General features: G+C 40.6%; 2 protein-coding genes across 3 annotated transcripts in view; both read left to right on the forward strand.

The window, feature by feature from the left end:
• Window positions 1-733, forward strand: part of LOC104962961 (TBC1 domain family member 9B-like) — a 1,592-nt gene extending 859 nt beyond the window's left edge. Inside the window, exons 2-4 of one of the 2 annotated variants that reach the window (XM_010791490.1) lie at window positions 192-260; window positions 425-478; window positions 579-733. In XM_010791490.1, the coding sequence (XP_010789792.1) occupies window positions 192-260; window positions 425-478; window positions 579-649 (194 nt within the window). In that variant the 3' untranslated portion in view covers window positions 650-733. The remainder of the gene's footprint in view (window positions 1-191; window positions 261-424; window positions 479-578) is intronic. The other variant, XM_010791500.1, reaches the window with a different exon arrangement.
• Window positions 1-13,726, forward strand: part of LOC104962976 (protocadherin-15-like) — a 44,027-nt gene that overhangs the window by 17,992 nt on the left and 12,309 nt on the right. The window contains exon 10 of the mRNA XM_010791510.1: window positions 2,237-2,347. Coding sequence (XP_010789812.1) covers window positions 2,237-2,347 — 111 coding nt within the window. The remainder of the gene's footprint in view (window positions 1-2,236; window positions 2,348-13,726) is intronic.

A 13,726-nucleotide genomic window follows, 5' to 3' on the forward strand; every position in this document is an offset into this window, starting at 1 on the left:
CTCCGGAGCTATGTTATGTGTTCAGCATAAGTTACCATGGAGATCTACCCCGGTAAGAAGTGAACCAGCGTCGTAGGACCGGAAACCCAGAGTTAACCCTGAAGTTACCTCTCTAACCCAGAGTTAACCTGAAGTTACCTCTGTTGTTTACGTGTTGTTGTTTACCTGTTGTTTACATGTTGTTGTTGCAGCGGTGTGTCCGGAGGAGGCTGAATCAGCTCTGGAGGCGACTCACTTCTTCACAGAGAATGAAGCTGAAGGTAAACTGTGTGTGTGTGTGTGTGTGTGTGTGTGTGTGTGTGTGTGTGTGTGTGTGTGTGTGTGTGTGTGTGTGTGGGCGCGCGCGCGTGCGCGTGCGCGTGTCCTCTTTCTCACACTATGCTGTCTCTCCTCGTCTTCCTCCTCCTCCTCCTCCTCCTTCCAGAACCTTCCTTCCTACCTGCTGTGGGCTCTTTGGGGAAACAGGAAGTGACCTCAGGTGTGTGATGTCACTTCAGATGTTTTCATTAATATCTGACGCTTTCACTTTAACTAACCTTGTTCTCATGGTAACGGTGGATGATGCTGATGACTTCCAGTTTCTGCAGGTGAAGAGGACGTAGGAAACGAATCGAGGAAAGGTAAGCCACGCCCCCTGAGAGAAATATAAGAGTGTGCTATACTATACATCGATGTATAAAACGGACAAGTCAAATCAAGCAATCTGATTGGTTCTTAGCCGTGATATACTGAGCGTATACCACGGCTAGAATTGTAGTTACTTTTCACAACAAGTCAGTATCCCTCCGCGTCTGAGAAAAACTGTATACAGTTGGGCTGAAAAGCAAACTTTTCAAACTGGAACAAGAAAGCAGCGGAGAAGTAACGGGGCAGAAGCCCTCCTTTTTACGCAGCGGTCCAGACATAGAAATCAAACGGCGACACATATTCAGTGTGCAGTTCCTTTGGCATTAGGGCAGGGATATCTAGATACTTTCCAAGGTTTGACATAATGAATTGTGCTACTTTTAAAGCAGGCAGCGATGTTTTCAAATCTGTAATCAAAAAGCTCCTCAAAAACGCTATCGAAGCAGTTCCTGCCGTTGCTACGTTAGTTCAAACAGTACCAACGGACCTTCATGCCGATCTAGATCCCTCCGCTTCGCGTCGGGCTCCTGATCAGCCTGTCGGTGTTCTTTTCCCCATAATGACCGCGTCGCAGCACATTATCCCTTACATATGATGTAGCATGTCAACTCAGGATAATGTTGAGTGGCCAAGAATAACAATGGCAGTTGGTTATGCACACCACGGATTAACATTTTAATGGTTTGGGAAATGAGTGAGTAAAACATGAAGTGAACACGCTGCACCAGAAAGTACATTATTATTATTTAACATGCTCTGTCAGGCCCTTAGGAAGATAATAACCACAACTAATTCAAGAGAATCTTAGGAAATGAAGGGAAATTCAATCACTTTTGGACACAAATGACACTGCAGATTTATGTTTTATAGTCTGTCACTTAGAGAGGCACATTTAACAAAGTGTATCAAGGGGAAAAAAGGGACCCACGTATTCATTATGCCACTCACTAAAATACTGCAGTCATGCTTGTAGCTCTATGCTAACATGCTCACAATGACAAAGCTAAAATGCTTAGCAGGTATAATGTTTACCATCTTAATTTAGCATCACAGCTTGCTAACATTTGCTAAATAGCATTAAATGCAAAGTAGAATTGATAGGAATGTTTTGTAGGTATTTTCTGATAAAGCAATTATTATTCTTATTGTACTGAAATAGAGGAAATCTTAAAGGATCAGCAAAGTGATAGCAATTCATCCTGAGAGGGATATGTGTGGGGAAAAAGGTCTCCATCCAACAACAAAAACAAATAGAAATGTCAACCTCATTGAAGTCCTAGAGAAAATGTCAGGCAAACTCCAAAGTCAGTGGGCTCCATCAACAGCGAATCATCAATGTCTGAACAAAATGTCAGTGTCATCCATCCAATAGTTAAGATATTTCAATCAGAATCCAAAGAGCTGGATCGACAAATGAAAAAGTATGACCTTAACAACAAACAAATATATATGAACAGTTGACATGAGCACTGTTTAACGACACATACAGAGATGGATCACCTATAAATATAGCCACTCTAACCCCAATAAGACTGTTTCACTTCTTTGTAAGGTTGGGATTTTTCACTTGCCTTTAAATAACTAACTGTTTCCTGTCAAATGTGTCCAGACGCCAGGCAGAGTGTGCCAAAACAGCCCGAATCCAGATGGCCCTGCCAACAGGCAAACCTGGCGGAGGCACTGCCAACAACCTGTACGAGGAGCTTGGTGACAACGCCATGTAAGTGAAGTGTGAAAGTGGCATTTGCATTAATGAGCCAGAGCTGAGGCATTAACTCACATTTCTATGGCTGTTAAACTTCAGCTCCACACTTTGGCAGCGTGCCTTTTTCCTACTTTGAGAGCTTCGTGGTATCCAGCCATGCAGTCAGCTGAATAACATTGCATCTCTACATTTTTAAACAATCACAATTTCAAATGGCAAGGGAATGATAACACTAACACTGGAGAAATAAGGAAAATAATCATAAACAATATGAAGAAGAGATTAAATTAGTCATTATTTTAGATGGGTCTTTGTATCAAAATATAAAAGATGCTTCACACTGAAGTAGAGCTAAGGTTGTTTTCATACATTTCAGAAGTAATGTAAAAAGGGACAAAAAGAAAGGAAACAAAGATGGCTCCACACACTTGGGACTAATGCACTTTTGAATATAATTTACTTAATGAAAATTTCGGAGTGCTTTCAAATACAGAATCTGAAATAGGACAGAAAACATTACATTTAACATGACATTCAGATTCAGCCACAGGCTCGTACTAAAGTTGTTTTGTTGAACTTTCCACAATAACTCGTAGATTTAGAGCCTTTGAAAGGATGTATCATCGGTGTCTGTTGAGATGTGGCCTCATGTGGCTCTTTTTTTGACATTTCACTTTGTCCAATGGCCAAAATAACTGACACGACATTAAGCAAAGCCGTGTAACCCGACATCAAACTAACACTACTCAGATTTTTGAAAGGAATAAACCCTGCAATTTTATCTCTCAGTTCAGTGGCATTCAGCTCTTTCCTTGTCAATTTCCTTTCTTCTAATGCCCTCACTATACAAAAGATAAACTGAAGGCCAGACATTCAGCCTCTCAATTTCACTTTAAGATTGTCATTGCTTGGCGGCTTTCAATACCGCTGTTCAAAATAAAAATCCTCAAAATTAATTGTATAAGATTGACCAATATGAGCCTATTGAATGTTTGCTTTGCAAGTCATTTGTTTGTTTTTAAAGTTGTAGTATTCCTAATCATAAGGTTGCGGACATGGCCAGCAAATTGAGCAAATACAAATGCGCTTTTTCAGATGATTATGGGGAAATTACTTTTAATTAATTCCATTCTACATCTCAACTCCTAAAAGTGCTGATTACTATTCTCTTCTGCCTCAAAAAGTTGCTTTATTATTGGGAAATGTAGCCCCTTCTCTTCACCACTTTCTGTATCTTCCTCATTTCTTTGTATCTTCTAGCGAATTCAGTTTTAATTTATCCCCTTCCGATTTCTCCTAGTTTGACACATTGGTTGATTTGGTTAAACAAGTCTAATAGTGACTACAGTATATGTACATACACCGTATTAACTTTTATCTGAACGTTTTAACAACCTCACACACACACACACACACACACACACACACACACACACACACACACACACACACACACACACACACACACACACACACACACACACTCAAGGCAATTCACTGATAGTTCATTTATAATTCCTCACTGGAGCGTTAAGAAGAAGTTGAGAGGAACCCTTATCAGCATTACATGCATCACCGGTTCCCTGTCTGTCCTTGATATGCCTCCCCACTCCTATTAACATGAGAGCAATTCATATGCAAGATATAACAAACTATCTCCAAATGACAACAGGGGAATTCTCTCTCTCTCTCTGTGTGTGTGTGTGTGTGTGTGTGTGTGTGTGTGTGTGTGTGTGTGTGTGAGACCAGCCCAATCCTCTGCTAACCCTCCACCAATCCTCTGAAAATTGTGTGAGGAAATGAACTTGGTTATGAGATAACTNTTACTGTTTTTTACTTAAATAAAACATCTGCCACAGTTTGACAAGGTGATCATAGTTTTCATCTATGAATTTGCAAAGTAACTATAGTTGATATATGTATAAACTGACATATATATAGTGTACAGGGGGGATTTGAACATGCACAAATCTATATTCTCAATTATAAATGTGTGTAAGTGTAAGCAGCTTGACCGAGCTGTTATAGACTGGATGCATATTTCTCAGGGCGAGCACGACTCTATGACATTTGAACTGCCCCATTCAGTGGTGTTAACAATCCTGCTTTGTCATGGATGAGAAAATATGTGAATATCTGGTAGGGTGTGTGTGTGTGTGTGTGTGTGTGTGTGTGTGTGTGTGTGTGTGTGTGTGTGTGTGTGTGTGTGTGTGTGTGTGTGTGTGTGTGTGTGTGTGTGTGTGTGTGTGTGTGCGCGCGCGACCAGCACAATCCTCTGCTAACCCTCCACCAATCCTCTGAAAAATGTGTGAGGAAATGAACTTGGTTATGAGATAATTGAAATAAATGCAGCCCATAATTTATAAAGACCACCCTGGGCGGTAATTAATTCTATTGATAAGCGTGTGTGTGTGTGTGTGTGTGTGTGTGTGTGTGTGCCAGCCATCTTGTAGAGATTAAATAATCCCTAAAGAGGCTAAAACCTGGAAAGTGCAAAAATGTGCACTTTCATAATTAATGTCCATTATCAAACTGCTCAGTGGACTGATTTTTTTCAAGGCCTTTTTTTCAACTTTTAATTACCTTTGGCTGTTCTCTTGACAGAGTTGGGTTTTTAATGTCTGTTTTCAATTACCTACTAGTAATGAAGTGTTCCTTAACTGACTTTTAAGAGACATTAAATTAAGCATGTTTTTAAAAAGTTACATATATGCAAGGTCATTTAGCAAAATGCCACATTTTATTGTCATCACTTGTGTTGTTTGAGTTATACACATAGCAATAACTTAAGGTCATTACTGACTGTCTTTTATCTGCTATTTTAATTGATTGGCCAAGTACAATTCTTACATAGTAACAGAATGATATGCATTGGAATATCAGCTATTTTAAAATGAAGTTATTATTTTCCAAGTATTCATTCCAAAACAACTATTTAAAAAAAAAAGTGACTAAAAGCTAAAATAATGTTTTTTGATTCAATTATCCGACATGGTTGCAGGTGTTAAAAATGTAGGAGAATTACTCTTTATTTAACAATAACAGATGTGTGTCAAAATAATTAGAATGGTTTTTATTCCAAAAAAAAAGTTATTTCCCAACTTTGAAACTTGTCATTTCATCACTATATTTTTTCCTATTCTCATGTTGAATGGTCCATCTTCCATTGTTCTGCTCCATCCACCTTTTATCTTTGACCGACAGACAAAAGTGAGTATATGATGCTGGAAATTGCTTCACACCTGGGATTAGTTTGATACTATGCTGTCAGTGTTCTTGCCTTAGTTGTTTTTGTATCCGTTCTTGTCAGTGGTTCATATGTTATGTGTTATGTTGGTAGATCAGAGAGCAAAGCTTTGTTGCTGAAAGTATATGTGGTTGATTGGTTATACAATTTGCATTTGTGGATTTAGCTTGGAAGTAGCCAGCCATGTGCCATGAAGAAAGAAGAGAATGCAGGGTTTCAACAAAGACATAAACTAAACAACATATTTTCCAGATCACTGAACCTTCAGTCAACCTGTCTTTTGTTGAAGGGAAAATCTGCATACTCTCAGAACTCCATGGCACAGATATCCATCCCTGCCCCAACAGATCCTGCATTGTTTTCAGTCGTGATGCCGAAGCGTCTTTGTAGCTCGCCGCTTTTAGCATACATTAAACATTTCCCATTGTGTTTCAAGAATATTTTGTAATGCTCTATCCCATGTCCCTCTGGTACAGACAGCACAAAGAGAAATATGTCACCTCCTTTAACACCCCTCATCGTTTCCCTCTCATCCCTGTCCTCGTTTATCTTTTTATTTAAAGTGAACTGTCCTTTCACTTCATTTGTTTTTCTGCCTTTATGTATCCTTCTGTTGTCTCTCCCCTTTATAAAACACTTCACTTAACCATTCGATGCAGTTCTCCTCTTTAATTTTAATTTAATTCAGTCCCTATCTCCCTCTTCTATTTAATTTGGCCTCGATTTATATAATTACATCTTTCCAATTCACTAAACATTCCTCTTCCTCCTTTTTTTATCTGCAATTCCTTTATTCCTTCCTTCATTTCATCTTTTTTCTTTCTCACATTTTCTTTCATGCATGTAGCCATCGGTCAAAACACAGTGGTCGCGGCAGCCGTGGCAGTTTGGACGAAAACGACCACCAACGTCTGATCTCAGATTTCGCCACACGAGCTATTGCGGCCCATCGTCAGTGCGTTGCTAACGGACGAGTTCTCAACAACCTGCCCAAGTCTGAGTCCAACATCACGTTTCTCTCAGATGAAAACCCCCTGACAATCAAGAACCCCATCTACCATGAGGATGGGACTTTGAGTAGCCCAGAGACTCTTGGGAGAAGCCAGAGGAGAAAAGATCTTCTTGGGGATTTTTCCCCTTCTAGGAAAGGAATCCAAGAGGCCTGGCTGAGGCTGAGCTCTTCTGGAGGGGATGTGGGCTTCGGAGGTTACAGTGGCAGTGACAATGGCTGGGGATCAGGAGGTGGGTACAGCTGGACTCTCCCATCAAGGTTACATCGAAGGGAGATGTACGACACCTTGAGAAGGCAAGTGGTCATGGATCCCATTCAGTGGGAGCTGGAGCTTCTGAAGGCCGAGTTCAAGGACAGTAAAGATGCCGGTCTGGATTCAGGATTTGAGCGTGGGTTGGATTCAGACCTGGGGAGCCCGGGTCTGGAACCCAAGCTGACGGTCAAAGAACAAGCCCGGCAGTTTGAGCAACAGGCGCTCCAGGAAATGAGGCAAAGGCAGAACAGAGGTTCTCGAGGATCTTTGTCGCCGGACATCATACTTTCTATTTACCCGGATTCTCCTCCACATCCAAAGCACACCCCCACCCACTATGTTCTAACACCTCAGACCAGAGAGGGTCCCCCGAGTATCATCGTCACCCAGAGCGATGGAGGGACCCCTCCACCGTGTCACAAGCCAACTCCTCCTGTGTTGAGGCGCTTCGGGGCAAATCTAACAGGAAATCAGAGCGCGGAGGAAACACTTCAGGTCCATTTGGAGGTTATCCCCGATCCTCCATCAACTCCCCCCCCACCACCTCCAACACCTCCCCCACCAACCCCTCCACGCCCGCCACCTCCACCTCCCACATCTGCTCCATCATCTCCACCTCCGCACCACCCGTCCACCCCTCCTCCTCCTCTCCCTCCTTCTTCCAACCACACAGGAAAGCAGACTCCTCCTCCCCCACCTCAGCCGCCACCTCCCCCGCCTCCACCTCTCCCTCCCCCTATGTCGCCCTCGCTTCTGCGTCCTTCCACCTTTGTCCTCCCGCCGCTCTCGGAGGCACCGACCCTGCGCCCGCTCTCCCTCCGGCCGCCACCGCCGCCCCTCCCCGTGGAGCCCGAACTTCCTCGAAAAGAGCTGAAAGGAATCTTAAAGAGCATCCAAAACATAGCGGACATTGAGAAGTCGGTGGCCAACATGTTCAGCCAGATAGATCGGAAACAGATCCCCCTCAAGAAGGTCTTGAAGAGCCGAGCCTCGGAGGACTCTCTGGATTCCTTGGAGGCGCTTGCGTCAGAGGGAGGAGGGGAGGGAGGTAAGGAAGCAGAGGGTCCTCCGGCCTCAGTTCCACGGATTCAACCCAATCCAAACATGAACTCCATCGTGGAAGAACTTGAGAAGCGATTCCCTTCTCAGTCTACAATGCTCTAGCCTTTGCCTTTATGATGTGGAAAGCACACAGAGGGGAATTTCTCAACAATGTTGCGTAGTTGGCGCGCAATCATCAAGGGACTGTTGCTCTACATAGCTCAGTGTGATGCTGTGCTGATTCTTTGCCGCACCGCGACTGTGTTCTTGCAACAGGACTTCATGTTTTCTACATAAGGAACAAAAATAACTTGGCCTGATACAAACTCAAGAGAGAATTGTTTCTCCGCTCAAATGATGGTACTGAACAGAGAAAGAGAAGAGGGGGGGTGTAACAGCAATAAAGGTCACAATCTGCTTAGCTCTAATGTGTTCAGTCATGCTATAGCTGGAAACGGCTTCCACTCTCAGTTACTGTGTTCTACTTCTATTTGACGTAAAGGAGTGATGAAGCAACGAGGAGGAAGTTATATACAGGTCCATTTTTTTATTTGTCTCCCAATCTCAGGGAACCGCATTGAGAAATTCCTGTAGTAGTTTTTTTGAAACTCATTATCTGCACCGTCATTATTTTAATTTTCACCATAAACAACATTTTTTTAATTAACGCTGAGGATAATGGGCTTAAATAGCAGCAGATGGGAGCTGTGTGAAATCAAGTGATTATAAATGAGCAAAATGTCTCCTGGTTAACTCTCATTTGGACTGCTCTCATTACCATCTTTCATTCATGCCAAGTAATTGACATTGTTGTGAACAACAAATTATAATCAATCAAAAACACATGTTTGTTGATGTGCCCACTTGTTGTTGTGAGAAGCTAATTAAATGATGTGGTGGTTTTCACATATGCTTCTTGTACGTCTTACAGTTGATTATATAAGTAGTGGATGTGAAAAGGAAAATCGAGGGAGGAGGGAGCAATGTTACACCTGCCAACTATAGCGTTTTATTAGTGTTCGTTGGGACAGTGACATTTTCAGTTTCACAATCTGTTTTTACTTTCCATTTGTATTATTATTTAACGTTAGCAGTGATGTAGGATCACTGAGTGATTATGCTCTTGAGTACAATATCTATCTGTTCTTATCAATAGGTTGCTTTTTGCAAACTTCTTTCCAGCTGTGTTTGTTTTTCAATCAATGCACAATCATGTATTTTTCTCCACCCTGTCTCCTAGAAATTACAATTATATTTTTCCAATTATGTTGTGCTACTGAACGTAGCTGTGACTTACAATTTTAAGTGGCATTACTTATATACGATTTTAAATTCTGCATGATATAACCAGGAAATCTAGTCCTGCCAGGGTAACGTTTCATGTGTATATATACATGATATTTGTAAGAGATAGGGTTCATCTTTTTATATTTTTTATGTGGCCGTTATCTTTTGTCTTTATGTTTCTGTTCCATTTTTGTCAAATATTGAATTCGTAGTTTGTATTCGTGTTTTTCGTAGGACCATAAATATAGTGGAAAATGTCCAAAACATTAATGTCGATTGATGTTTTATTCACATTATTCTTAACTTTTTTATGATTTGTTTCTACAGGCTTATTTTGCTTGTTTTACTAAAGGTTACCCTCATTGCTTGGGTACTTTTGAAAAGCATTAATATAAAATATACAAAAATTCTATCAACATTCTTCTCAATAAATATGTGGTGCTTACGGATAGTATCAATAATTATTTTTATTTTCCCAAACTTTAAATCACTGTAAAAACCGCCTGAGTGCTGGTGACCTTTTAGAAATGGGCCCTCACATTAACCTGTAGTGGTAGATAGAACCCCAATCATGTTCATTAAAAATAGTGCGGCAGTGGTAGTCATGTGAAAAGTGGAGCATCTACTGAATGACAGTGACCACATTTGTGCAGCTTTTTTTTCTGGATTATGCCACAACAGTGTGCAGAGGGACTCATGTACACAGCCTCATACATCTGTAGCATATTAATGAGGAAATACAATGTTCCACTCTCCTCCCATATGAGCTTTAATGAAGGTCACACAACAGGCCAAAATAAATCTCACCGCTGGAGTTAAACATTTGATGATGTTCTGATATTTCTTCAAAGGGTATTCATTATAGCACCAATGTGTTGCTACAATAAATAAAACACAAAACCATACACTGAAGTAACATCGCTGTTCAATGCAGAAGCTTTATATCTCCATCTGTTATGTCATGTCTCAGATGACCTGGCAGAAAAAACCTTTTTAACCAGACAAATATTAACAAGGATAATTTAAAAGTCCAATAAAATAGCTGTGACTGACTATTTTATCTAAATGCTATTCTTCTTGATCTAAGTGGTATCACTAATTCACACTCAGTTCTCTGCAAAGCATGTGTCCTTTTCATGTATGTTGACTTTCGCCTCTTTGATATACCATTTTTCTTTCATCTTTTACACGGCTACATTACAGTACATGAAAATACATGTTTTATTACTGTAGCCACAATATATATATAACAGGTTTAAATGATCAGGTGATTCTGACCAGGGATGTCATCTGTAACAACTTGTAAGATATGTCAGGTCTTTCCCTTTTCCTTTGATGAAATATCTGCAGCTGTTATAAAGCAGACAGAGTGACATATCAATCTCTAATTTGAACTCTGATGTTCAGTTAACCAGATATGGAAGGAAGTGACAGCCTTTGAAGCGCTGACATTGCCTTAAAAATGTCTCAAATGCACTTGTCAGTGTGGAATCAAAGCCTGTGGATATGGCTCTGTCAGCAGGCAGATTTCACAACAGTTTCATCAACTTATCTCCAGACGCATATTGTCATCAAGAAGTGACAGAATAACATCCCTCCCCGAAGACCTGCCTGACACTGATGATCATATCTGGGCAATTGGATTAAATCATGATGAACAGCCACATAAAAGAAGCCCTGATGGTCATATCAATGGGGATGGCACAATGACAGGATATGCATTGTCTCCTGTGGAATCTATAGAGCTTTTGTTAGGACACACAGCTTGGGAAATTGTTCAGTTTGTGTTGTTCAGCTATGAATTTATAAAAGGCTCATGTACTTTAAGCATTAACACACAATCACACAGGTGTAGCGTGTACTCTTAGACAAAGACACGCTGCATTATACAGGTTGCAGGCAATACTACGGTTTCAGCTGGCTGGGTTGAAAAGGTTTTATGTTGAGATTGACTTTCAACCTGAGTGTGCACCATGCCATCGCACAGACTCACTCTGTGTATCCCACAGCTTCCTCTTTCACTTCTTATTGTGTGTTTTTGCTAGATATAACAGACATCATTTTGACATCTTTGGGAATATGTATTGTTTAGTGTTGAGTAAAGGCGACTGCATTTAATTGAACCTGAAATGAAAAACACAGATAAAAGACATGGAGAGAGAAAAAGAAGAGTAAAGTCACAGGATTAAAATGTAAATCCTCGCTATTACAGAGATTATCATGGGAAATCAAGACATCGAAGCAGCAAATTGCTATGAGGTGTAGCAGAGACAATTACATTTGAGCATGTGTGTCAACATATGTGTGACCACTTGAACAAATCTCTATACCTATAGGAAAGTTCCAATTTATTACAATTTACATCCTGTTTTTGTTGATTTGGCCACCATTTATGGGTGTCAACACTTTATTTACAAAGTTTATAGATAAGATCCGGGAACAAAGTTACATTGGAAACATAGACAGGGCAAGGAACAAGAACTGATTATCAAAATGTTTTATTATTTTCAAACTTGATGGAATCAAAACCTTTTTGTCACACCAAACAGACCAGTGCAAAATTCTCTATAGACATTGATTGTTCCCGGGCAGGGTCCAAAATGATTTACACTTCCTGCATGTGTATATGTGTCTGGCTACATTCATCAATAAAATAAAAACCTAAGAAATGCCAAATTACCCTGGATCATAAGTGCAGTAAAAATATAAAGCTGCTGGAGTATGGCTATTTCGGCTTCCATTGACAACACCAAGATGACTTACAAAGAAGTTTATTCCGGAAAATGTTGGGAGACCTGGTTATCATGAAACTATTTCCTTCACAACACAACTCTGTGACAGAGCAGTGAAAGACGGGTAGTGAGAAACGAGAAAGGAAGTCTGTGTTAGTTCAGTTGGTGTTTCATTCTGAGTCTTTGTCTGTCTCCCCTTCATTATTTCAGTTTGTCACACACTGCGAGTCAAGGTGGAGAGGACACAAAGAGCGGGACTCAATAATTTCCGATGTGTGCGTGTTTGTGTGTGTGATGGAGATCAGATAGCTGTCTGTGTGTTTTTTTTTCTCCCGAGAGTACCTAATAATGTGTCTGTCAGAGCAACAAGGACACAGCGATAGACTTATCTTCACACGCTGACACACACACAAATCACACAGTACACGATGCTAGGTACATACTGCTGGTAGCTATAATCTATAGAGAATACACACATTAACACACATGAGTCATGTGAAAGGGCTATTTCATTCTAACCAGTATATCACCCAAGGATCAGCCGTTTCATCTTAATCCCGCCATTCATTCCCCCAATGAGCCTTTTCTATCCATCCAATTATATGTCCTTCAATACACTTTTATTTAACCTGATGGCTAAGCTTGCATTTCACCTTGAAGTGTGTTTTTGTGCATTCTAAGAAGCATAATTATACTCCCATCTGAATGTATTAAATGAAATGCTCAGGTGGTTCAACTGTGTGTGTGTGTGTGTGTGTGTGTGTGTGTGTGTGTGTGTGTGTTTGCACTCTAACAACAGAGAGGAGAGTCTGATGTCCTCTAAAAGTCGCCATTTGTTGTTCTGTGATACATCTTCATTTTACCAGCTCATTACCTTGTTTTCACATGACAATACATCCTGCTGGCAACATAGTTGAGATGTATGAACAGAGAGTTTTGGGGCAGTTTTTCATAGTTATTTCTTTCTTTGTGATGTTCCCTTTGGCTTTTCTTGTTTGTTTTGTTATAATCCCCAGCATTGTGTATTCCTCTTCTTTTTTCCACTCTGTGTCTAACTCCATGTCATTGTCCCTAACCATTCTTGTTTGCCCCTTTTGTCTTACACACTTCGTTTGAGGTAGGTTTTCTCAGAGCAGTAACTCTTAATTTCACAGTGCTGTAAACACCATCTGGGTGGACCCAATATACGTGGTGAAATGAAGGACAGAAACTAAAAGTTAAGCATTTTGGGAATAACAATAACTTAAGTGTAGTTTAATGCTACTCTTGTGTGTACAGCAAATGTGTAACTACAAGAGCCAAGAGATAATTAGCTTAGCTTAGTTTAGTGTAGCGGCAATGGTAGAGCTAGCTAGCATGTAGTTAGCTGCGTGTCACTGGTTGCCAGTAAAACAGCAACTTGTCATTTGTTTTTTGACCAAAAAGGTTTCACACATCGTATCACATAACCCACATCATGTAACATAATAATTAGCCTGAAAAGTAGGAGTAGAAATATCATAATAACAAGCTACACACAGGTGGATATAGCCTCGCGGACAACTTAGCTGACATAAATGACCCCTCTGATAAGTAGTTGAGAGCATCCTCTTCGGACTTGTTGGATTTTCTGTCTTCACTTGATGTCAAACTAAGCCCAGAGCAATTATGCTCTGGATTTGGGTTGAAGAGAAAGTAAGCAATGGCTCTCCGTCTGCTTTCATGGCTGTGAAAAATGAGCTTGACCGAGTGAAGCCTCCTGTCTCACGGGAGAAAGGGTAAATATATGGAAAGAATTTCAATTCGCTATTGGACTGCCGTAATGATAGATTTTTTGAACTGT

This window comes from Notothenia coriiceps, unplaced genomic scaffold, assembly GCF_000735185.1.
Source record: "Notothenia coriiceps isolate Sejong01 unplaced genomic scaffold, NC01 NC01_scaffold00001630, whole genome shotgun sequence".
NCBI classification, from domain to species: domain Eukaryota; kingdom Metazoa; phylum Chordata; class Actinopteri; order Perciformes; family Nototheniidae; genus Notothenia; species Notothenia coriiceps.